General features: G+C 33.4%; 1 protein-coding gene across 4 annotated transcripts in view; it reads right to left on the bottom strand.

Moving 5' to 3' along the window:
• The window catches only part of Eip93F (Ecdysone-induced protein 93F), a 242152-nt gene that overhangs the window by 7558 nt on the left and 208270 nt on the right, over positions 1-26324 (bottom strand). For all 4 annotated transcript variants that reach the window (XM_076130360.1, XM_076130361.1, XM_076130362.1 and 1 more), the window contains 3 exons: positions 16730-16849; positions 14635-14744; positions 5053-5187 (listed from right to left, as the gene is read on the bottom strand). In XM_076130360.1, coding sequence (XP_075986475.1) covers positions 5053-5187; positions 14635-14744; positions 16730-16849 — 365 coding nt within the window. The remainder of the gene's footprint in view (positions 1-5052; positions 5188-14634; positions 14745-16729; positions 16850-26324) is intronic.

Raw genomic sequence — 26324 nt, 5'->3', positions numbered from 1 at the left:
GAAGACAAAAGACGTCACAATACTTCAGATGTAAGGTTTAATTTATTTTTTTAAAGTTATAGTGGATTTTTTTGTAGGCACTGAAATGTTCAAGGCTTCTCGGTCATACAACGAAAATTACTTTAAGAAACCGGATTTTAATATAATTTCCGTCGTTTTTGACATGCTCTTTATGCATGCAAACATATATAATGTGAAAATCTCTGTTTTACAATCGACAAGAGGCAGATTATATTCGAAGTCCACAAAAAGATTTTTTAACCAACTATGACTAACATAAAGCCGGACTTTAAAAACTCCTTATACTTAATTAAATGTATTGATAGCAGTTTTATTACACTCTATTGTATTCTACCCAACATTGCGTAGATTTCAGAATGAAGTCTCACTTAAAAAACCTAAAATTGCGACTTTTTAATTGTATATTAAGTATTATAAACATAGAAAGAGATTCTGACAATTATTTACTTATCTGAAACTAGAAAATAAAACACATGGTTTTAAGAGAAAGAGTTCCTTAAAGGCATTGGCCAGCGTGATGACACCGAAGCCTGTCTCGAAAACATACTTCCTAAACAAAAGATGGGGTGATATGTCTTAAAATCTAAGAGATTTCAGGCCATATAATTTAAAAGGATAATAGGGGCTTTTAAACCGAAAAGTAGTGCGAAAAAAAATGTTGTTTTCTTTCTTTTTACTACAATAATCGTACAAGGAACAAAAACGTCTTATCAATAAAAAAACAGTTTAGAATTTCATCAGTATATGAATCAACGTAAATAATAAAAGTGCTGTTGACTGGCTGATAAAGAGTGCTTTCGTAATATTCGCGTTAGCCGTTAAAGTAGTACGTTGACTTTGCGATATGAGTTTCTTGACTCAGTCAAACGATTGACTTGCGACAAATAATCTAAGCTTTACAATTGACTGATAGTAATGTGTAATTTATAAAAATAGTACGATGTTTTATTTGTTTTTGTCCTTCCTAAAGACGTAGACGATAAGTGAATGTGTTTTCTTGTTAAGAACGATTTTACTGAGAGATTGGTGTTGCAATTTAAATTCTGGGATAATATTTTGAATATATTGCGTACAAACAAACTAAACTACATTTCAGTATAAGTATTAGAGAATATTTAATAATTAACAGAAGAGGTTTTAAACATAGAAATTTTCCAAACAGAGCATGTTACCAGATATTTTCAGAAATCATGAAACACGCTTATTAATATGAATCTATTTGGCCTTCTTACAGTCTTGATAATTTTTAAAAGCACTTTGCTGAAAATCGTTTTCTTTAAAATTTATCCAAATAGCTACGGCTGAAAGAAATATAGTTGATAGACGTATGACTTGAATATCTTTCAAGGATAGTATGAAATAAACTGAGTTTATTTGAAGGTTTATGTAGACATGCTTTGCTTCGGAACGTAGTGGTATTTGCTGTACGCGAGACATTATATATGTTTATCGACAATTCTTCGAAAAATGGAGAATTTTGTTCTACAATTGGTAGTTAAATTCATAGTTTAAATGTTTTTGAAGTAGTTTGATAGGTAAGTAGTAATTATGAGGATATTAAAAACATTTTGAAGTAGGGAAAAACGATTTTTGAGGAGATAAGATTAATATCTCATGCAATGGTTTTGTCGGTCCATGAAACTTTGCTTAGTAACCACAATTAACTAACTGAAGCAGTTTATTGTCAGACTGATTAGTTATAATGTTTTGTCTTTTTCACTCCTATACAGTTTCAAAATTGATTAAAAGTGACAGAACATCAACCATAACCATATAACCCCGACAGTATACCGTCAGATCGTTAATTTGCAAGATCGTAGGCCTGAAATTAAAACCAAAGCGCCATACTTAATTAAACCCGATACGGCACAAAATAATCAACAATGACATATAATTTTTATGAGCAAAGCATCAAATGACATCTGTCATCGCAATGGCGGGCTGTCAAAAGTTCCTTGACCCGCGTCGATCGTTCAAAGTTTCGTTTTCATGATTTAATGGGTGCATTCACTTAGCTATTGTTTGTGTTATCCAAGTCGGGGCTACAATAGGAAGTGCGATTATAATGTGAGCCTGCGAATGTTGCCATGTTATGACCATTGGTTGCGAAGCGGTGGCGTGGCGAATTAATACGCGACGGTTTAACGTGTGACTGTTTATGGTTTCTTTACATTTTGTTATTTTACTTGTTAGGTATAGTTAGATAGATTTTCTGGGCTCAAAAAATATTGCTATACATATAATAAGGGTTCGACACTTGGCGATGTAGAAAGCCCAAAATGGGAATAGTGGAATAATCTGAATGCGTTCATAGATTGTCAGAATTAACAATAAACAGGGACCTGGAAAACTAGACTAGAGTGGGAAGTGTGTCCCACTACTGAGCGAAGACCTCATCTTGCTAATCAAGACAAAAAAGAATTACGTTTTTAAATGAACACGAAAACTTTCTGTATTTACTAGATAGGTATATTAAAATTTGAAAAAGTACTTTAAGTAATAGGATATCTAACAAGAAGCTACAAAATACAAGACCGGAATAATCACCCTAAATGAATGAAATTGCGGGATGTTCAATACTATTTCAAGTAAAATATGTACCTACGTTATTATGTAATATTGAAAGGACCTATCTAATCAGTGCTGTATTGATAAGAAAATAAGCAAAGAAATGTGTTGTTACTTTATAAAAATGACTCGATTTGACGACTGTTTCATGTTATATTAAGTTTGATTTCAAGGGATTTCATCGATTCTCTGGTTCCTTAAGTTACCAGTAGACTATAGAAAATGATTTTCAATAAAAAGGTACCTAATTTCAACCTGAATCGTACTAGAAATTTATGATAAATTGAAGGAAAACTGTTATCTTAAAGAAATCGTAAAAAGCTTTTATTCTCCTTCCTCCTCCTTTCCCAAAAAAGTACTAACATTCTTGAAGGCTTCTTATTTCTGAATAATTGTATTCACAGAACGATTTTACTACTATTACTGAGAAATCTTTAAGGGTAAAAACTAAATTAACAAACAATTATCAAACTTTCATTACTTTTAAAACGTCTTAATTTTCAAACCAACAACTTTAATAACTATCTGCCGATAAATTCCATCCTTCGTTATTTACTATACTTTTAAATACATAACAAAAAGTTCCCTATTTAACACAGCCACTTAGTATATAACATAAAAACAGTGTGCCCATCAGGCTGACCGATTAAAACATAGCTTTATCACTTTAATCTAGGTAAACGCGACTAAATTGGATTACACATTAGCGCTGGCCTTAATTTTATGCAAATGTCCGTTTAGTCGCTATCGTGTGTACGCTACCTAATTTTATTAATATATTTTATTAATAAAGTTAAGTATAGACAGACGGGTTTGGAAGGAAAGAGGGGAGGATTTTGCCCAGCAGTGGGCTACATAGATGGCTTTAAAAAAGTAGCTGTTACGATTTGCGGCTCCATTATAGATTTACGATTTAGGTACTATCGGTAATTATAATTATATTTAGAATCTGCTTCGGACTGCCGTGTATGGAGTAAAAATAAAAGGATAGAATTTAAAGAGTTGATTTTCCGAAATAAATTATGTTTTACCGTTATTCAACTGCTTTTATGCTAAATTTTATCAGGATCTGTTCAGTGGTTAAGCTGTGAAGCTTCCGTAGTTTAACAACGAACCGAATTATTAGTATGGTTTATAAAATAAGAAAATATGTTACTCTTTGGAACAGAACTTGCTAAATAAATTCGAATTTTAGCTCATAGATATAAATTGATTTTGACTGCCTCCGTGGCGCAGTGGTTCAGGTTGCCACGCCGTTACGGTCGGGAGGTCGTGGGTTCGATTTCCACGCGGGACAATTATTTGTGCGGTCCACAAATAATTGTTTTTCAAACTATAGTAGGTTAACTTTATTCCATGATAGGTTTTTGAAACCGATGACCGTGTTGTGGTTTTGTTTTGTATTAAATAAACTTTGTATTATGCCTATTAAAACAAAGTTTATTAAATTGTTGAAAAACATGTCACATTTTTAAGAATAATCCAATGATTTTACTCATATTATTAATGCGAGAATTTCGATGTTTGTAACTCAATAGCGCCAGAACTACTAAATATTTAGATGAGTAGGTACATAGATTTACACATGAAAATTTTTTATCCTGGCCAATCTTTATACGTAGTCAAAGGCGCGTTTTGTCGTAAAAATGGGTTATATCCTCAGAAAGGACGTCTTATGCTACAATTTATATAAATAACACGGTCAGAGTCGAAAGTATAGCTTTAAATACATATATTCCGGGGAAACACAGGTACAAATTTTACCAAATTATCCCTGAGTAAAAGTTAAATTATTCACGTATAATCGGTATTTCACTTAAAATTAAATTTCCATAATATGCGTTAACTTATTTTCGAACAAGGAAGGAAAACATCGTATGTCAAATTTAATTGTGAACCGATAATTTTAGTAATAATTAGGTAAGTGTGTATTTATAGGTACCTACTTATGTACTGCGAATTCGTATAGAATCACGACCACGAGTCATGAGCCAAATATATGTATGATACTAAAGTGCGTTTGATTTTGTGGTTAACTGCAGTATATGTGACCGTTGACTACGAAGTCCCGGGTTCGATTTGATATATTCTTCGATTTATTGATATTTTTCATGCCTGAAATACATTTCTACGTCTCCAATCTAAGCAGTTCAGAAGTGAACCTTTTGCAATATACTGGACCTCGACTACCGTCCAGACAACAGACGAAATTATTATCCTAGTCACTCATCATCAGCCTTGCCTTTCTTCATGTTGGAGTTGGCTTCTATTCTCACCGAATTCAGCTGAATACCGGTATTTTACTTGGAGCGACTGCTTTAACACAACCCAGTTTAACCTGAGAGATCGATCCGCGATGCTGTTGATACTAAGCTCGAACTCCTCCTACTATTCTAGTCATTAATAACACATCCTATAACCCCCCCCCCCTCTCATCAGGATTCAATGAGCTGGAGTACTGACCTGTTGTCGAAGAGTTTGGCATCAGGTGGCGGTGTCCCGCTGGTGCTGGACGTGGACTTGTTGCTCAGGTCCAGGGGCTGTTCCGCCTGGTTCGGAGACGAGGCTGATGGCGCCTTCTCACCCACTTCTGGTAGCCTGTTGAAGAAATAAGAATATAAGTCAAAGAAGAAATTATACTTGGGTCTTTTTTTACCCTTTCCACCACGCTGGCTAAGTGCGGGTTGGGGACTTTGTTTGCCCTCAATAAATTAATGTTACAGGGTAACTACTACTAAAAAATATTCAAAACCAAATTAAAGTGTAATGGTATGATGGTGAATCACCAGAAATCCTATTTGTAACTGAAATAATAGACATTTTTCAACAATAGTACTGGCATGAACCGTCATATCCTACAAATTACAATGGCTTGGGAAAGTATTAAATTGATGATTTGTCCAGGAAATAATAACAAAAAAATAGTGTTCATTATGTTGTTCTGTAAGTCCCCAAGTATGACTTAAGACAATTGTGACCTACTTTAATAATTTCAGTAAAAACATTGCGCAAATTCTTGTCAATTTGTAATTTATACTGATTTTTTTTTTACGAATATGAGTTTATTTCCAAGGAGCGTAGAGGTCAGCCAGGCGAGTGTTCGTACAAAATTGCCAAATCTCTTTACAACACGGTTTTACGAGTAAAACATGTCTTACCAACTCTACGTTACGTGAAATAAGGTGAAGACAATGATTTTTAACTAATTGGAGTACAAATATAATATCTATTTATAATATCTTTAACAATTCATAGTCTTGAAAAATGTCAGGTGCGTAGTACTCGTAACCGACAATTCTGTATGACTAGATGTATGGATTGAATGAAGCAAAGAAAGATTGCAAGGATCGTACCAAGTGGTGTTCTCTGGTATCTGCCTAACCATATGGGGAAAAGGCGTGATTTTATGTATGTTTAACAGACATGATATTTTTTATGACGGGAATTATTCACGTTAACCAAAAAATACAGAAATTAGGCTATATTTATTTAGCAAAACATATAGTAAAAACAATATAATTATTACCTTAAGGCATAATAATATAATAGCTCATATCCCGACCGCGGGTCACATGGGTTCCACAGCATTTTAATCACTTTATTATAGAATCACACTGTTTTAATGTTCACTGTTATGCAATTATTCCACTATTCAGAAAGTTTTCATTGCGATCCTAGTTTTAATGAAAATTACTGGGTGATTCTGTAAATTTTTGTACTGTTATTTGTTTGTTTGAAAAAATGGGTGTGTACGATTTAGGCGGAAATATAATGCTGATTATTATCGATATTATTATATTTTTTAATAATAGTTTTTTGTAAGAATGCTCAATTAATGTACGGATCATCGGTGGCTTTATTTATTCATAAATATAAAATAAATTTAACCTTTAATCCTCCAGCAAATTATATTTAATTATTATTTATTCATCGTTCACGGTAATTTACAATTAAAACAGGCTCGTTCATAGAATTTTGCGGTTAAATATTTATTTCGTAGGAAATACACCGAGTGTTGATAATTTTATAGCGCACTTGATATTATTTCGTTCATTTTCGGACAGTCTATGGCACTTGACACATGGTTCACTAACACCTCAATATTTCGCAAAATTCCACGTATTTTTTAGTGTTAAATAATTTTGACGGTTTTGAATTCACTTTTTTTTTAATTCGTTATAAACCGAATTAAATAATAAGATAATAATATAATTCGATTAATAATCCAAATGTTTATTCAATTATTGAAATAAAATTGATTTTTTTCACTATATTTTTTGTATTTTGTAAAATTATAATAATTTCGATGATATTTTTCACTAAACCAACTTACGCTGAGAATAATCCAATAAACAATGACTTAAAATATAGTACACCCATTATTTTCACATCAAACAAACAACATAGTATATGTATAAATTATGCATTTATCATTTGCACAGCTGCAACCAAATGCACTTGAAAACGCAAGCTTTGTTCAAAAATTTACATAATTTTCAAAACGTCACTATAATTTATGTACTTATAAGGTCAATGACTTGAAAACACTACACAATAAATAGCACTAGTAATAAAAGTCTTGCACTTTCAGTTTGCCGATGAAACGCAGTCCGAGCTCCAATAATCTGTACTTGATGTACTATGACGTCATTTCTGTAGCGGCAAACTTTATTGAAACGCTTAAATATGTGTTAGTCCACCGAATGTTATGAGGATACTGAATTGTTTTTAAGGATAATCAAATAATTGAGGCCGTTCTCGGGAATTTTATACGTCAATATTATTAGTATTTCAATAACAATATAAACGTCTAATCGGACATTTTGGTAATTAGCGGCAGCCGGAAATTTGATGATAGAGGAAGTAGTTCCTTAGTTTATGTATTTTATCGAATGTGACATTTAATTAAATTATTTAGAATCTTAAATAAACTAGTTCATTGCCAATTTTTCTTTATGATTGCAGCACAACAACAAAAAGTATTTGTAAGGTATTTTCACGCTAAGGATTAAAATTTCATCTTTACTCATATAGTACTCATATAGTTTTTGAGCATTTTCTGGACAAGTAGACGCAGCGAAAGACTTTATTTTACAATATTTTATGTAGTGTGGGTCCCAAGGAGAGTTAACGGTCAAGAAGCCGGTTGTTAAAAATGTCTGTCAAATCTTTTGACAGCATGTTTTCGAGAAAAAAAACCATGGTAACTTATCCTTACCCAATGTGGAGTAAGGACAAGAAATATAAGTAGGTAGTCAGTCTTATATTTCAATAAAACTAAACAAAAATGCATTTAATAATAATTAAAGTGAATTTAAAACACTTGTAAATTACAGTATATGTACTGAAAACACGAAGGTCAGACATTGAAAAAGGCCGTTACACTTTACACAACTGTTTTAAAAATACACTATATATAAGCCTAGTTTTTCAGTTGTTTGTCACAAATGACCTATGTACCCTTGTATATTTGTACAAATATATTTGTCAAAGCAAAATTAATCATTTTGCTTTTATATGCACTAATATGTCACTATTGTTAAGCGTAGAGTAAAAATATTGTTTTGATGCTTTTGTTTTTAACTCGTTAAAGTGTGTTGGTTTGTTCTTTACAGTGTGTTTGGTTTTTACCTTGTGTGTGAAAACGGCTGAACCGATTTGGGTAAAATTTTGCAGACTGATAGATTATGGCTTTGAAAGACACTAACATAGATTTGTTAGGCGAGCAGGCATGAGTTAATAGGCTTTAGTTAAATATTGAAACTACTCTCAATTTTGATTTATTACTACTGTGATAAGTGCCAAATAGATCACAATTAAATTATTGCGTACGCTTGATTGTTTTCCTTTAAAGGCAATTTAGCCTACATGTTATAATAGCCTATATGATAAAATAGCCTATATGCTATTTTAGCCCGATTTCCCCAAAGGTTATTTTAAGCCGAATTGTATAGCCACAATTTCCAATATATCTATATTTTCAGTTATTAACTCAAATTATCTATTTTATTGTGAATTTACTCCAAACAAATACTGTTCAATTTCTATCTTTCTCCAATCTATGCATTGTCCACAGCATAGGTTGCTTAACCCACTGACAGTTCAACTAATATACAACAAGCTGTTTTACACCCGGTTTCTGAGGTATATTTAGCGGTAGTTTATCTATTCTACAATGTCAAAACTCATACAAAAAAAACGTCATTGAATAGATAAACTAGCGTTAAATTTAATCAGAAACCGAGGGTAAAACTGTCAGTCTGTATGTCACACAAACATTACAAAACCTGTATATCTGTAGCTCTAGTTCTCTCGTATTGACAAGTTTGGACATCCAGTTTTCCAGTGAATCGATCGAGTATTCTATTCGAAACGTTTGCTATTGTAAGGCAGGCCGCAACAATGTCTTCGTCGTGAATTTCCATCTGGCCGCGGCCATTTTAACGTCTCAATAATAATGAATAGGGAAACATTGTCGAACTGAACAGGTGATGTGCTCTGTGTTGAGGTACGACGTGGAAACGGTTTAGAAACGGTTTGAAAACGATATTGTGTCGTGCAGAGTTTGTGACAGTTGATATTCGGACGTGTGAAACTAGGATTTTTAAAGAAATATACGTTTTAGAATGTTTGCTTTGTTGAAATGTATGTTGTGCGGCCATTATTCAATGATGTTCTGCAGTATGACAGTATACAATGACATGTCGTTAACACACATTTCAATAGTATTATGACCGGTCTTAATACCAAACGAGACTAGCGAGTAGAGCCGCTGCTTGCTCAGCAGTATTTTTTATTAAATTTTGAGTGGCAAGTTAAAAAAAGACAAGCCGAAATTCTCCCTATCAAAAAATGAAGACTGAATCCCATAAAAAATATTGCTAAGCTAGCTTTTTGACTCAAACATCGACTAGAAAAAAACAACACAACTTTTCGCGTATTTTGTCAAATTTTCGTATTGACAATAAACCACACGTTTTACAAAATACACCACATATTAACAACAAACAGTTCGTTTGAACATCGTACCTCGGAATAGGTCGGCACAAATCGGCCGGTGTCTGACGGGACACACAAAGGCGCCGCGTGACGGTATTGTCGGCTGCTTCTTCAGACGTGTGCTCGATATCGAATTTGTATGACAAGCTTTTGTATCTCACTTACTTTCTTTAGCTGTTTACATGAAGCTGGTTTTCGGTCTAGATTTAGTGTTTTTAGGATTTGTAGTTTAGTTTTACTGACTGTTGCAAACGGAAGGACAGGGGAGGAAGTGTATATCTTACAGAATATGGAAATAGGATGATGATAACTTTGTAATGTTGTGTTTATTTCTCTTTTATAAAGCAGTTAGGTCAGTTTTCTAGATTTTTCCATAGACCTTTTTATCTAAAAAGTGTTCTTTCTTAAGTTCCGTGTTAATCATAAATCCAAAAACTACAGTGCAATTGAAAGTGTACTTCAAAGGTTATAAACAGTATAGAAATTGCCCTGTCTTTTTATGGATTGTACCAATATTTTAACAGTATTGGCAACAGTCAACTGGATCTATTGAAATCTATCTATCAACTTACGCTAATCCACTTTATCCCAACGTTGAAACGTCATAATAGTCCAATTCTAATATTATAAACCTAATGCAAATCTATCAAAGAAACAATTTAACTATCTTCCATAGAAAATGAACGAAATTCAAGTGTCAGTATATCTCGGTACACGACAACGGAACTTGCCATCGTCGGCGTCACTTCCTCCTCTCAATGCAACGGTGATAAGATTTCGGGGAAACGGTTATAGATTTGGAGATCGTTTGTTTTTAACCGGTAGATAACTTGTGGATAGAGGAAATGTGAGGCATTTTAACAGAAGAATATATACAGATATTATAATTTCATCGGAAGTCTGTTTTAGGAAATATTACGGGGAATTTTTGGATAGTTTCTCAATTCTCTTCGGGCTGAAAATTCCAGAGACTGTAGTTTCTTTAATCTAACTAGGTTAAGATAGTCTTCGATTTAAATACAATATAGTAATGAGGGTCCCAGATCTGGGTCCTTTTTGCCACAAAATTTGACAGTACAAGTACAGACTTCGTACATTGAGACGCCAAATAATTGCAAGAATACTGCAGTTTTGATGCAACAAACATTCAGATACATCTTTGTTAAATTGTCCAGCACAGATATATACATCATTTTAGTATATAAGCAGTGAGATAACAAATTTTCCTGTCCCCAAAACAAAATCAGTGAAACAAAGTAATTTTGCAACAACTAAACGTAGCGTCGTCGTAACACAGAGATGAGCCACGCATGAGACAACTAAACGCATTTACATTACAAATTACTACGCCTTGAGCACACCTGACTCCAACTACTTACTTTAAATAGTTTTAAAAGTTATGTTTAGTTATAATAGTAAGTTTGCATTCTGCTTTGATGACGGAAGAAAACAGCCTGAAGGAGTTTTAGAAAAGCATTTTCTGGAATTTACTCCATTACTGTCCCACTGCTGGGCAAAGGTCTCCTCGTGCAATGAGAGACGGTTTAGGTCTTGAGTATACCACGCCAGCCAGTTGGGAGCCAAATTATAATGACTTAAAAACCTTTATATTTAAATTTTATTGCTTTCCATTCCCGCGTCACAAAAAGTGCTATAAGGTTTCATTCAAAGTTAAAATGATATAGCAACTTGGTGTGTCTAGGCGGCCGGTATATTCGGCTGTACGCTTACCCTCTATTTTAGGGAACTAATTAACGAAATGACGATATATTTTGATTAGGTTACAATTGGTATAAAGTAACAAAAAACAAAATCGTTAACCATTACGTCTCTACAAACAATAATAACATACACAACTGGTACTATAGCAGCAATGTACAGCTAATAAGGCTTTGTTCTAAGGCTTTTAGTTAGTATTCAAGTCGCAAACGATACAGTCGATACTAGGATGAAGGTTAATCGTATGAAAATTGGCTACTACGATCATCCGTACTACAAGCTGTGTGTTAAAGTTAAAATGGCGGCCATTTGTCTTGGGGTTCAAGGTAGAAACACTTGAATATGTGTTTTGTACTTTTGATAAATTGGTTAAAATTATTTTTTTCTTTGTCTCTGGCGACCGCTATAGAAAATAGGCGTAATTTTATGTAAGTAGCTTGTAGAAATTTTACGAATGAGTCTGACTTTTTTGCCAAGTTAAATTCTGATCAATTTTTCAGGTTCAATTCCCGGGTCGAGGATCTATTTGTTAAATTTAATCTAGATTTATCTGGGCACAAAATTTAGTTATCATCTAACAATATTTTTTAATTTTAACACACAAACTTATACTTTTAACGTGAGGCAAAACATTTTTCAATTAAATTTAATAATTGCAATAAATCCTAATAGGAATAAATTACTTAATACAAATAAATACCTATTTTTTGGCATTCAAAGGAGACCACAGTAAATGATACAATTGTATAAAATACCACAAATTAAAGTATTTCCATGAAACAGTAATTACTTATGACGCAAACATCATTGGTGCAAGTGTACTGAAACTGATATAAGGCTTTAAGGCCACAGGGATTACCCCAAACGGTTACAATAACCCGTCTAACCTTCAGAATATTAGTTACTTCTTCAAGAAAATTTAAATTATGTGAAAAACTGACTCATACAAGTAAATATCAGTTAAACTGTACTAGTACGCGACTTTACAGCAAGTTAGTATCGATGTTTAAAAAAATGTAGCTGATATCTGATTCCGGGTCTTTAAATGTATAATAATATGCAAAATGTTATCAAAAACGGTTTAGCGGTTTGTCGTAAAAAGCATAACAAATAGGACAATAAATTAAAGTTTGTCTTAAACGCAATAAGAATTTTTAAGTTTAGGATACCTTATTTGCAAACGTTTAAATAGAGTGAGATCATACGACTAAACCACTCAACCGATCATGATGAAATTGAGCATAAAAATAGCGACTGCCTCCGTAGAGCAGTGTGTCGCCACGATGCTACCATTGCGTCCGTTGTTTGTCCGTTTGTAAAAGTCCCCGCGACACAAGAGCAAATCTTAGTGCGGGAGTGGTCTTTTAAAAAAAAGTTATATTTCCTGTGCAAAGTATAAGTTAATCTTTTTATAATAATAGCTAAGTTGTACCGGTTTATCGGTAATACAAATATGGTAAAAAAACCATATCGACAGATTCACAATAAGCTAAACAGGATGCGAGCGTTGAATATGAATGATAGGGCTCAAGGTTCTATATTTTATACATGCATGAGTCCTTCACTTGCTATGTGTTAGTCATAGTACATATATGTATTAGATTTTGTGGTAAAGATGTTAGTGGTTTTTGTAGGGAAGATTTTGAGAGACGATAATTTGGTGTTTTGTTCCTATGTTGTTTGTGTTTAAGATACATTTAGCGGTAGTTTATCTATTCAATAGTGTTTTAACTCGTATAAAAAAACGGTATTGAATAGATAAAGTACCGCTAATTGTACTCAGAAAATGCGCATTAGAAATTTTAAGTCTAGTTGTGTTCTTGATATACTTGCTTTTTGTAATTTTATTATACTTTAGGGTTTGGGTAGAGTTAAATAAATTAAGCCTACGCTTTGTCGTTTTTATTAGTCGTTCTATGTTACAGTATATCTGTCGCTATGTAAATAAATTCTGAGATGTTTTTTATAGGACTTTATATTGAGATATACTTGGTACTTTACCACATTCCGGGCTACTACTGTGAATATTGTAACAAAAGTTAGAAAATCACTACATCCTATTGCCCGACGTCGAAATCGAAACTGAGACTTCGTGAATCGTGATAGCTTCCAGAAGCAGCCGTTAAGAATGCAGTATTTTATTAAATAAATCGTGTCGATAACCCAATATTCTACATAACGAGACGCATTGTTGAACAAAATATTGAAAGTAGGCGTTCAAAGTTACCTTAAACTTTGTTTCAATGCCATTAGAACGGCTCACTAGTATTCAGTGCAGCTATAATTTTGTGTGGAATCATCATAAATCCTGACTGTGGCCTTGTCGTAGCCCCTTTAGGCGTAATACACACTGTACGGCGACACCTGACTGGGAAATTTTCCACTAGCACCATTGATATATTAAAAAATCTCGCACACAAACCTTTTTTAAAGATGATAGACCGATATTATATAGATATTATATAACCAGTACTAAGGTTTTTCAATTGTTTTAATGTTATATTTGTATCGTTACAAATTTCTGCTGCTTATTTCTCTAAACTCAATATTTTTTTCGGAACTATAAGTATTATATCTACTAACTTAGTTTATTAACTATCTGCATGCCAAATTTCACTAAAATTAATTCAATAACTTATGCATGAAAGAGTACCAAACATCGACACAGCGTGAAAAATTCTCACTTATTCCTTCCATAGAAAAATCTATCCCATCAACCGATTATTCGTCGTTATAGTTTCGTAATTTCCCATATACTTATAAGGCAATATTCTTTAGTCGTAGTTAATAATCAATACTGCAGTGTGTACTAAACCTATATATTTGTAAAACGGTTATGGTAAACGACTATATGGAGGTTATTTTCTATTCATCGCGGATTCTCTCAAAATTATAACTATTGGCGCCGTTAACTTGCCGATAAGTTATCTGCCAGTTGATGTTATTGATGTCTTTTAAATATCATCATGATCTAGAGTTTTATAGTGATAGTTTAATGCTTGTTGTCGTGCGTTTGATTTCCATATAAGTTAACTTTTAAAACGCTTATTAATCTATTGTAGGCAAAGTTTACATCCCAAAACAGTTTTAGTAGAAATGCATGGATTTCGATTTTCAACATCCGTAAAAGTAGAAGCCTCAGAGTCAAAAGTAATCTACTCTATTTTGTCTACTAGTTATGTCATTCATAATAACATATTCACAAATGTACTAAGATACCCTATGTCGTGCGAGCTAGACGCTTATAAACTATCCACATTGATTTGTTCCTAAATGCAACAATATTCCAGAACAAGTATATAAGAAGAATATCCAAGGTGTACTCACCGGTCCTGCTGCCGGTGCACGATCCTCTGCATCATCCAGGCCTGGGACATCGGCGGCGGCGGCACCAGCCCGCTGCCCAGCGCCGCCAGCGCCGCTATCATCTGCTGGAACTGCACACGTACATACATACAAACATGAGAACTATTTAACAGATAAAAAAAATCGGCCTTAGCAATAAATAATACATAATGTTTATGTATTTTGGCGTATTTTTTTTAAAGAAAAAGGCGAGGCGTTTAACTGTGTTACTTTTTATGGTAAGACCCCAAATATTTATGTTTTTTTAATTAATTCGGTGCTATCAAGGTATTCGGTATTATCGCGTATCAAGAATTTGATGTAAGAGATAAATTACAAACCCTCGAAACACACTAGAGGTGCTGAGCAGTTTTCGATAGATTTTTTTTTCATAACTACTTAAGTCATCAATCGTCAACAGTGGTAGTAAATACCCTTGAATTTTCTTTATTTCATTCTTCTTAAGGGAGCTTACATTATTCTTAACTGTTAACAAAGTGAGTTATATTTCAATTCATTCACTCCTCTCAACATAAAACTGCGAAACAATTTTCCGACGGGGAAACACATCGGAATTCAAACTCCCATAAATTATACACCTGTTCTGATAATCAAATAACTAAAACCCAATATAACTAATTTAACACCCAATTCTAAAGGTAATTTACAATCGCTACCGACTTGCTTGTCATAAAATTGTCAATTCAGCTACCTGTTTACAAGTATTCGGATGTAAATTATTACACGATTCCCATTTAGTACTGTTCATTCAAATTCTGACCTTAATATTAAAGCTTTGTTTATTATCTAATAATACTCAGTACAAATTACTATGGTGCTAACTGATTTCACCCACTTAAGCCTGGTTTCTGACGTACATTTAGCGGTAGTTTATCTATTTAATAGCGTTTTTTATATGAGTTTAAACGCTGTTGAATAGATAAACTACCGCTAAGTGTACTTCAGAAACCAGGAGTTTCATGAAGATTTTTTTAAAGAAAAAAGGGTTTCCCGGATTATTACATTCAAAATCGGGTCTTTTACTATCTTTAAAAAAAAAATTACATATTTGTATCTTCAGTTCCGCCGCATAAGCGTGACAGACATGCAGACTTTAGTATTTTTTTATAAAAGTAATTAAATATAGACAATGATAACAAACATTATGAGAATTTTCTTGTCTTATTAGCTACAAGAGATGATATAATCTACATAATAAGTAGGTAATAGGTAGTCAAATACAGCCAATGTTAAATTATAAAAAAATACTATCAATATGATTAAATAAAAATTATTTTCACGCAAATAACTTCTTCAAACGTTCTTTAATTACACAGATATTCTATTTAAAAGGAAACCTACAAAATAACTCGGTCAATTTGCCATGAAAGCGGTACAAAATTACTTATGCATTGATTTTGTGTACGTCAGACTGCGTTAGTTAAAGTCTTTGCTTATTCATAAGCTCCTTATGTCAAAAGTTCTTGAAGACTTGCTAACAAATTGATTTTGACCAACGAGGGTCTAAGTTTGGCAATTTATTTACTTGAAAGATGATTTTTAAAGACTGGTTGGTTAAAACTTCCACTGGTGATGTCTGAAATTTCGTATCAATTCTGCTATTAAATGCCATTTTCTAACTGAATTCGATGGTCGCGTGGTTAAGGTGGTCACCACGCATTACATCGACAGGTCGTGGGTTTGATTCCCACATGAAAGAATATTAAACTTCGTACCGCCTTACAGTCGATTCTTTTTTGTTTGGCAAAATCAGTTCAACTGCTCCCGAGATTTGCACCAAGCAACAAATTTAGCGATTCATTTTTATATAAATTTCACTGTTACAGTTAATCTTACTATAGTTGGGCCATTTCAAACGTGCGAACTATGTCATGCTACGTAATCGGGCTCTCCCGCTCGCACTTACACACTGTCCTATTCTGGTCATTCTTTTACTTATATCATATTTCGCACGTTTGTAATAGCCCAACTATAGAAATAACCTAAAAAAAAATGTTTTAGAAAGCCTAGATGCCTGGTCCTAGATCGTCTTGTTTCCCTGGTATCCAGGTCATACCTGTGCTATGGTCTGTGGGTTCTGTGCGTGCAGTTGGAGCAGGTGTTGCAGCAGCGGCGGCGCCGAGGCAGGGGACTTCGCCCCCGACACCGAACTGCTGTCGGACTCCGAAGCCGGACTCTGCAACAAAGAAGAAATACTTCAGTAATCATGACTTTGCAGTATTTTTTTGTTGTTTTATTTAATAGGACACAGGAATTAACGCATTTTACTTTTCGGCGCAGGTTAAACTTTTAAAGTCATGAGTATCTTGTTTCCTGAGAAAGTTAAATTTAGTTGAGTAGTTGAAAGTATCCTTCTTCTACTTAGCTCTTTAAAAAACTGTATCGGTGTAAACGATGAGGTGTCCGACGGCGCGGTGTCTGATGGTGAGAACAAACTATGGAAGAATAAAGAAACGGGTCCAACGTAACTGTGGTTATAATTAGTCTAGTAGTATTTAAGTTTTCAAAAATGAAACCAAATACAAATCGGTTGAGATGTAATTTGGCAAAAAGCGGTCTATATCTTGAATCGAAACATCACATATTTTGGTGTATCGAAGAACCTTTTCACTGTTGTTGTTGCTTGTCGTATGGTTAATGGTCAACCTTTTCACTCACTCGTATTGATAGACCGAAGCTCATAAATTCATAGAGCAAAAATTAAACCTTTTTGCATAACGTTTACTAAACAACAAAAACAAAAATGCCGGAACAATCTCAAGTTACAAATAGCAAAGATAATCTTTAATAAATTCAATCATAATTGCGATGATCGTGTCCAAGGTTAAATTTGATCTCAAGTCATTTTCCGCGTCATCAACACATTTTCCGGTATTTCAACACACCGTCCTTTGTGCCATGATAAGGAAACTATAGGCCGATTTACCTGAGAAATAATATACCTGTCTAAACGGATAAATGTATGGAAACTTAGAATTTTACTGAACAAGTCTCGTGGTTAAGTTTTATCACGTTTTTCCGGGTTTCAAATCAGTTTAAAGCCTTGATTGTCAACTGCTAAGGTCTTGGCTAGCTTGACTACCTATTTACATAATTCCATGTAAACTGTAAATTATACTGATCTATACATCTTCTTCTTGTCGTATGGTTAGTGGTCAACCTAGTGTCAAAGTTGTTCAAGCCGCCCGAAGGTCTTTGACGTGGCTTAACGACTGTTATCTTAATTGACAACAACCGGGACCGACTTCAGTTTTTCTACTTGTTGATACATTTCTATATTATCATAGTGTTGAACGTATTATCATTAAGGGTTCGAAAAGAATTGATGGCTGATAGAGATGAATGGAAGAAAAAAATATGTTATAGCAAATCTATCGCGCGGGACTAGGTTAAGTTAAGTTGACTAGTAAGTAACATTACTTAGTAGTACTACTACTAGTCTATAGAACAGTTTTTGTATTATAAAACCTATGTAGGTGTTTTTTATGTATGTATATTATTGTATATTTTCGACAGGTGTATTAACCATGTTCGTCCTAGCATCCACAGTAATATTTCATTAGTTTGTACACGACAAAACACTTTGAAGTACAGGATATCACAAGATCTTGAAGGACTTCGTGTTTACTATCAGCATTGTTGTACATTGCGTGTTCTTTATTGATCTCCTTCCTAGATTAACTTAGTAATTTGTCGGTGGTTTGCGAAATATTCTATATTTACGGACCTCCGATGATAATGAACTAATTATGGAACTTTTATCACGTACACACACACGTACATCGTCTGTCAAAAATCCAAAAGTGTTTTTAGTCTACGGATAAAGAATTATTTCTTTTTGATTGCGTTATAAGGAAAGCTTACTTCGAAACGGTCTTTATATAGAATAAATATGTCTTTAAAAGTGGATGGACTACTTTTATGTCATTTATTAAACCAAATTGTACGAGATATTTGTCGCTAAATCCTGTCAAAAGTATTCAGAAATGTTAACAACTTTAACACTAGATTTGTTACTTACAAATTACTACTTACTACACTGCTATGCAAAAAAGAAAATAAGTACATTATGTTATTTGAACAGTTGCGTAAAGAATATAATATTTAATTAAAGTATATTATTATGTAATTAACAGTCCATATAAACCTAAGTAATCAATTTTAAACGAAAATATACAGAAATAATTACATTTCGCACTCAAATACCGCATTTCGCCACATTATTTTAAAACAATCATTGGTTTTTTCCATTACTTTCAATAATTAATATGTACAAAAACAATGAGATTCTTAAGTGGTTTCCAAACCGCAAAGTATTTCAACATTAAAATATTTATTACAATGTATATAAATATATATTCTACCAACATTTTAAATGCGAAAGTTTGTGAAAATGTATGGTTGGTTGTTACTCTTTCACGCAAATACTTCTGAACCGATTACATTGAAATTTTGGTACGTAGGTAGCTGAAGACCCAGAATAACACATGGACTACTTTTTGTCCCAGTGTTCCCGAGGGATCTGGATACATACGCGATAAGGTTTCTTTGCGGACGGGGAGAATTTTGACCCATTCTCTCTTATTTGACGCAAGCGAAGTTGCGCGAGTCAGCTAGTATACCTATCATAAAGCACTGAATTATTAAAGCCTTAGTTTTCATTCATTCAGTGCCTCTGTGGCGCGGTCGGTAGTGTATGCGACGGCTGCGCAAGAGGTATCGAGTTCGAATCCCGGGTCGGGCAAAAAAAAATTCTTCTAAGATTGTCTGGTAACAATATCTCAAAGACTGTCCGGGCTAGGATGTTGAGGTCTTAGACCCAGACCGTAAAGCCGACGGTCCTACGCCTGACCTCTCACTGGTCGTGTTGGTTTAGCCGGGCCACCGGGCTATGAGAGTAAAGGAACAGAGAGTGTACCTGTGTATTGTGCACACATTTGGACACTATAAACAAAGTCTTGATGTGGCTAATTTCAATGAAATTGGACGCCGTAGCCAGGAGGAAATTATTAAAGTAACTTTGAAATAAGAAACTGTGGTAAACTGAACCATATTTGGTAGGTAAATTATATAATAAAACAAAAATACCCAGCATTAATTAATTTGATATTATTACATACTAAATAAAGGAATTCCCCATATTTTGCCGTTTCAAATAACAACACACAATATAAATTGGGTTTTCAACAAGACAGTATTATTATCAAGGTCAAAACAGCTTCTGGGATTAGGTCGGAGGTGTATCTGACTGTTGATCACGAGGTCCCGGGTTTGATTCCCGGAGCGGTAAAATTTCTAGGTCGTAGCGAGGAGCTAGATAACGTGCCTGGTTAATACCAAAAGACCCTATTACATGAGACACCTTCAGGTATAACTGGTATATGTTTGTGTGTAAATACTGGAGTAATTATATCCAAGAGTGTAGTCCCACTGTTGGATATCTTCCTCAAAAATGGGAAAAGCGTTAGAATAGTCCAACAAAATCTACTGATCATGTGCGGGTTGAAGACTTTTTAAATATGGGAATAAAAGTAGACATTTAAAAATATTTCGGCGGGCAATATAAATTCTATCGAAAACATAGGATGTAAGTTATCTGTAAGCCGACTTTGATCAAGATTCATTCACCCCCGGTTTCTGAGTACGTTTAGCGCTAGTTTATCTATTCAATAGCGTTTTTATTTGTGAGTTTTAACGCTATTGAATAGATAAACTGCCGCTAAGTGTACCTCAGAAACCGGGGGTTAGCGGTTTTTGTTTAAAAGAATAACAAACATGCACATTTGATTTTATATTAGTAAGACGGTGATCCTATAATTCATATAAAATTAGTCTGGGTTAACCCAATGACGTATATTTTGTACTAAATAATGTAAGTATATAAATATTATGTAAAATATAAATTATACGGCATGTGCGTAAACCACTTATCTACTAAATGAACATAATAACAAGTGTCTTTACTTCCCTATTATTGATATAAATGTTTAAATATTGTAACTCACGCAAAAACTGTCGGACGAATTTTGATAAGATTCAGAATAAGATAGTTTGTAGGTTTAGAAATGTATGCGAAGTAAAAGAATTCAGACTTCTGTATGTCACGAATCTCAGTTGACAACTAGTGTACGTCAAATTGATGGTCACTATTCAGTACATTGCTGCTTTGACGTAACGTGTTAATCACTATTATCTTTTAGAGAAAACAATGTACAGCATAGTAGCTTGGCCGTTTTGTCAATTACTTTAGAAACTAAAATTTCGCATCACCTCCACGACGGTAGAGAAACGGCGAAGCCATACATTTTTACTACTGATATGTATATATGAATTTGTGAAGTTTGGGTCGGTAGAGCTAGGCCTTGTAGATTCAGAAGTTTGGCTCTAAATGAGATCTAATATATTTTTGACAGGGCAAAACTTCCGTGGTCTTATGGGCAACATTTTACATGAAATTCTTTTGGTGGGAGTCACAATCTCTGCCTAGATCTTCGAAGGTACAGTCAGATCCAATAGTAGCTGATCATACTCAATCGTTTGAAACCTTATATACTAAAGTGTGCACATTGTTCCATGGAAAAAACATTTGCCATTGATTGAAATGTTTAATTCTAACTCATTCTACCTGATTTTGATTAGTTATTTAGTAAAGTTACGTAACACAGAGGTTTTGAAAATATGAAAATGTTGAGTTTCTTTTGGAGCTGACTGTACAAGGCAAGGTGGTATAAATACACGTAAAATAATGAATAACAAACAAAGCATTTGAAACAAATGGACGGATCAAAATCAGTGCGAGTGTTAATAAATGCCGGCCATGACTCGACACTAACTCAGGAATGTCAAACGTACTGCGATAGACTTTGTTCTCTTTAAAACTGTATTAAAATAATTATAAGAAACACAACATGTTTTACCGCTGAATCATTTGTATTACTGATATATTAAGTTGTAATAAAATCTCTTTGGCTTCAAGAATCACAAATGAGTACACGGTTCATTAGGTTTCTTTTAGTGAGCTCGTGAGGTACTACAAGGTATTACAAGTTCATACATACTATAATACGAAAGGATCTTTCCCGACCTAATATTTCTTAATAAGGGGAAACGAATATATCCACGGATAATGTTCCAACGGTAAAGGAAAACATCGTGATGCAACCTTGCCTGCCTAACAGTTCTTGAAGGTATTCATAGCCCCCAACTCACACTTAACCAGCGTAGTGGACTCAAGGCCTAACACCTCCCTCATTCCGGTAGGAGACCCTTTAAATTTCGGTAAAGATTACTCTGGTTGTTGTCACAAACTAGCCTTAACAATAGTTTTATCATAAAATACGACTATTTCAAAAACTAGGACTTAAATACGTTTATTTGTTTTTAATACATTTACGTCATTTGGCTTATTGTGGTTAGTTTCAAATATTTACTAATGTAGTTTGTCACACGTATTGAACTATGTACAAGGGACATTCCCGTTCTATGCACGTGTATTGAAATATTCTAAAAACTAATTAAAATAAAACCATTAACTATTCAATAAAGGCAGGTAGAAGCAGTACCACGTACAACTGAAAATAGTATAGCTTATCATGTTATTATTTGTCAAGTGAAAAACTGAAAGAATTTTCGTAAATTTTGCTGTCAAAGTAACATCTTTTTAATGGCTTATTCTATACTTATCCAAAGGATTCGAAATCGGTCTTTGGTCTCTTAAAAATGATTATTCTTGACAAATTAGATAACATAGATCAGATTTGGTCAAGAAAATGTCTTTTGACAAATTAAATTACATGTTCCGATTTTGTCAAGAAAATGTGACCCAATACTTTCAAGTTATTCAACAAAATAGTTTTGTCTCTCTTACCAAAAAAAAAAAATATTTTGTTGTTAACTTCAGGATCCCAAAGGTTTAAAAGCTTCTAAAGAAATGAAAAAATTTAAAAACTCTTTGTGACTGTTTTACAAATATTTTTTCTCGACACAATATGAGTTCAATTTAACAGCAAATGTACGAAAATCTTTAAAATTTTCTTTCCATCAAATTTTCCTCTCAACAAACCGTACATATCTGTTCTATGTCTGTGTGTCTGTTTGTATGTGTGTGTATGCGCGTGCGCCGCGACCAGTTCGGCTCACCTTGACGTTTCGCTAATCAGGTCCACCTTGAATATTAACTAACGGCTTGTTTAGACACGCTGCGTCATACATTTTATACCTATATGTATGGTTATGTATGAACGTTTAGTGGGTTAAAATCTTATGTAATATGGCCACTAGGGTTTCAGATTCGTGGGGTTTTTGATACAATATTGTTAATGTATCTATATAAGTATGTTTTTAGACGTATATAAGTATGTTTATCAGTTATTTGGTTAGTATAGTACAAGCTCGGCTTAGTTCGGAATCAAATCTCCGTGTGTGAGTTGTCCCACGATATTTATAATATATCTTTGCAATGATGTTTGGTTTTTGAAAGTCCATAAATCTGTGGTTGGTACATGTTTTAGATGTTATATTATACATTTGGGACATTTAGAAAGACTACTTATATTTTTAGTAGGGTTTTAAGCTAGCGGCCGGCTTTATATTAATTTTCAATTTGTATTCGAACATCCTCTTGTAGAATGATAGAAATTTATTTTCAATGCATCTTTAGACGACATTGCGTGTCTAGAAAATGTTTTATATTCAGTTCGTGATTAAATAAGTTTATCCTTTTTCCTGAAACATTAATTGTATAGTTAAATATTTGATTTCTAAGGAAACTAATGATTAAAGAGTGTGGAAATTTACTAGAGAGAGGAAAACGTCGATTTGTGCTTCTTGTTATTGTAGATCGTTTCCTCAATTTTTTTATTAGAGGAAAGTTAATTTTATTAACTTTCGCCATTAACTAAGTTCGTCCCATGTAATAGGGGGTGAGCCTATTGCCTTATACTGGACACGTTACAAAACTACTATTGGGAATATAATCTAATAATTTTAAACGACTGTTCACACCTTGCGAGAACGTAGAATCGAACTGAGACATTGTGATAAACAATCGAATACACTACCATGCCACAGAGGCAGTTGTTAGACCAAGAAGTTTTTAAAATAGATTCAAATGTCACAAGTATGTACTAGAAAGATATCTACTACACGATTGTCCAAACGATATATTCTTTTGGTCTAGAATGCTACAGACACGTATGTATCATTCCACTAAAATAAAGACTCACCGTTTCTGAGATATGATGCTTTAAAGTATTTTTTTGTACTAGATAGGGCGAAATAATTTAGCGACGTTTTTTGAAAGTCTTGTAGTGCATATAGCACATAGTTTTTATCATATTTTTTAGGAAAGTCTAATACCCTGTATATTAAATAAACTAACAAACTTGTATTTAGTTCTTAAATGGTAAAATATCTCGCCATTGACACAATTGTTGTGTGTCAGTGTCATTGTATCTAACACATTCTAAATTGGTTTACAGTTCTTGAATAAAGTATCAATTTTCTAACTTTAAGGGTCAGTTTTGTTAAAAGATAAGTGTTGGATAGACTAACTGGTAGATAAAGAGTTAGTTTACGAAAACAACTGTAAATTTCGATATATATTAGTCCTGTATGACAAGATGTATTGCTATGAATGAGGCAAGGGAAGTTTGTAAGGATCGTACCAAGTGGCGTTCTTTGGTCTCTGCCTACCCCTATGGGAAAAAGGAGTGATATTATGTATGTATTAGTCTTTTTTTTTGTATGATCAGTGCCTTTAAAGTATATGTTTATTGAGTACTAGTAGATAGTGGTTTGATGTAATTTTTTTTTGCAATTATTGGTAAACTAGGCTTATTTTTACAAGTAGAATAGATTTAACAAGCTCACATATCCACAAAGATGTTCATTTTAATACAAATAATCGTTCACCTGTCCATCAAGTGAGCATATTAACGCTAGTTTTTTTTACTTATCGCTCACTGTTCGTAGCACATCTAAATATAAAACATAAACCCTATCATTATATGCCCCTATAATTTTTCTAATCAATTTTATTACCAACAAAACTACTCAAGTTAAAAGCAAACTATAATTGCCTAGCGTCAAATCCCAATCTATGGTTTTTTTTTTCTAACGGTCCTAGGACCCATTAAAAACGGCCGAGCGAACAGCTGCCCATTTGAACTTGGAACGTAAAAAACTGGCAACATAATTTGCCGCTCGCCAAATGGTGGGGTCTACATTCTAATTCTAAACTTGCGGCCTCAACCAATAGCGGGCGAGGACGAGCCAACATGGCCGCCGTGGGAACCGGTTAATGGGCCGTTTGAATTTAGAATAGTATTTTTATTAATACGTTCGAGAACAATTGTTTTTTTAAACGTTCTAATGCCTTATTTGAATTAGGGGTCTGGCGTTCATTTGAATTATTTTCTGTTAAATGAATATGGTAATTGATTTTTAATTGTTAGATTTCTATCGTCTATGTATCATCCAATGTTATAAATTCGATTAAATTGCTTTGAAGTAACTAGTTTGACTCGCTCAACAAGTAAATAATTCATGGAGTAGTTATAAAATAAAATATGCATCAGGTTAGTTTCCACCTTGCGTTCTAAGCAAGCCTAATACTAAATCGGAATAGCGCGTCGGTATTGTGATCAATTTATTAAATAATACTTAGACTACTATAATACTAGTTTCTGCTTGCGATTTCGTCCGTTTGAAAAGATTTCCTGGAGTATTACTCCTAAATGCTAAAACTAGGCTATGTTTTAATCCAGGTTAGGTCATTATAAACTATCTGTGTACCAAATTATATCCGAATTTTGGGTGAAAGAATAACAAACTTTTGCATTTATAATAAGAGAGTGATGACTATATTTCCTACTTTGTCAAACGCTATTTTCACATCAAAATTGTTTTCAATATGATGCCTAAAACTAAACCAAGAGGAATCATCGATTTTCCGACTGTTAAATAAAATTCATCATTTCAAATCATAAAATATTTCCTAAGTATCACATAACTCTTGCATTACCTTATGCTTAAGGCATTCTAACTACAGTTACAATAACATTTATTATATAAGAGAACTACTAGTTATCAATAGGGTCAAGGAAACAGCGCCGACTACAAATATCCGAGGTTCATTAACATTGTTCAGATCAAATCTGTATTCGATACTTTAGAAACCAAAATACTATTTAAGGTTTTCAATCAATTTATTTTAGTCGATTATCGTTAAATTTTAAACTAAGCACAACACTAAAATAGGCACGACATTCTATTTCGGCCAATGTTCAATTCAAAAAATGTATTTGAAAAAGGAACGGAATTTATTTTTAAAATGGCAGACGCCTTTTTAGTCTATAGTTATTATATTTGTAAATGCTTTATGCGTTTTTAGAATTTTATTATCAGTTTTAAATTGAAGTTATGAATTAAATTATATTGAATTGTATATAGCCCAAAGTGCTCATAAAATTTAAATTACATTTGAACATATTAAATAGGTGAATGTGTTATTAATCAAATTCAATTTATTTTTATTGGCTGAATAGTTAACGAAATCGAATCGAATATATTTTATCAAATCAATTTATTTTAAACTAAGTATATGAAAAATAACTCGACTCAAATCTTTAGACTTTTCGAATATAGATAGA

Source organism: Anticarsia gemmatalis, chromosome 24 (genome assembly GCF_050436995.1).
Source record: "Anticarsia gemmatalis isolate Benzon Research Colony breed Stoneville strain chromosome 24, ilAntGemm2 primary, whole genome shotgun sequence".
In the NCBI taxonomy this organism is placed as follows: Eukaryota; Metazoa; Arthropoda; class Insecta; order Lepidoptera; family Erebidae; genus Anticarsia; species Anticarsia gemmatalis.
Note: the sequence above shows the minus strand (reverse complement) of the source record. Positions and strands in the feature narration are given on the sequence as shown.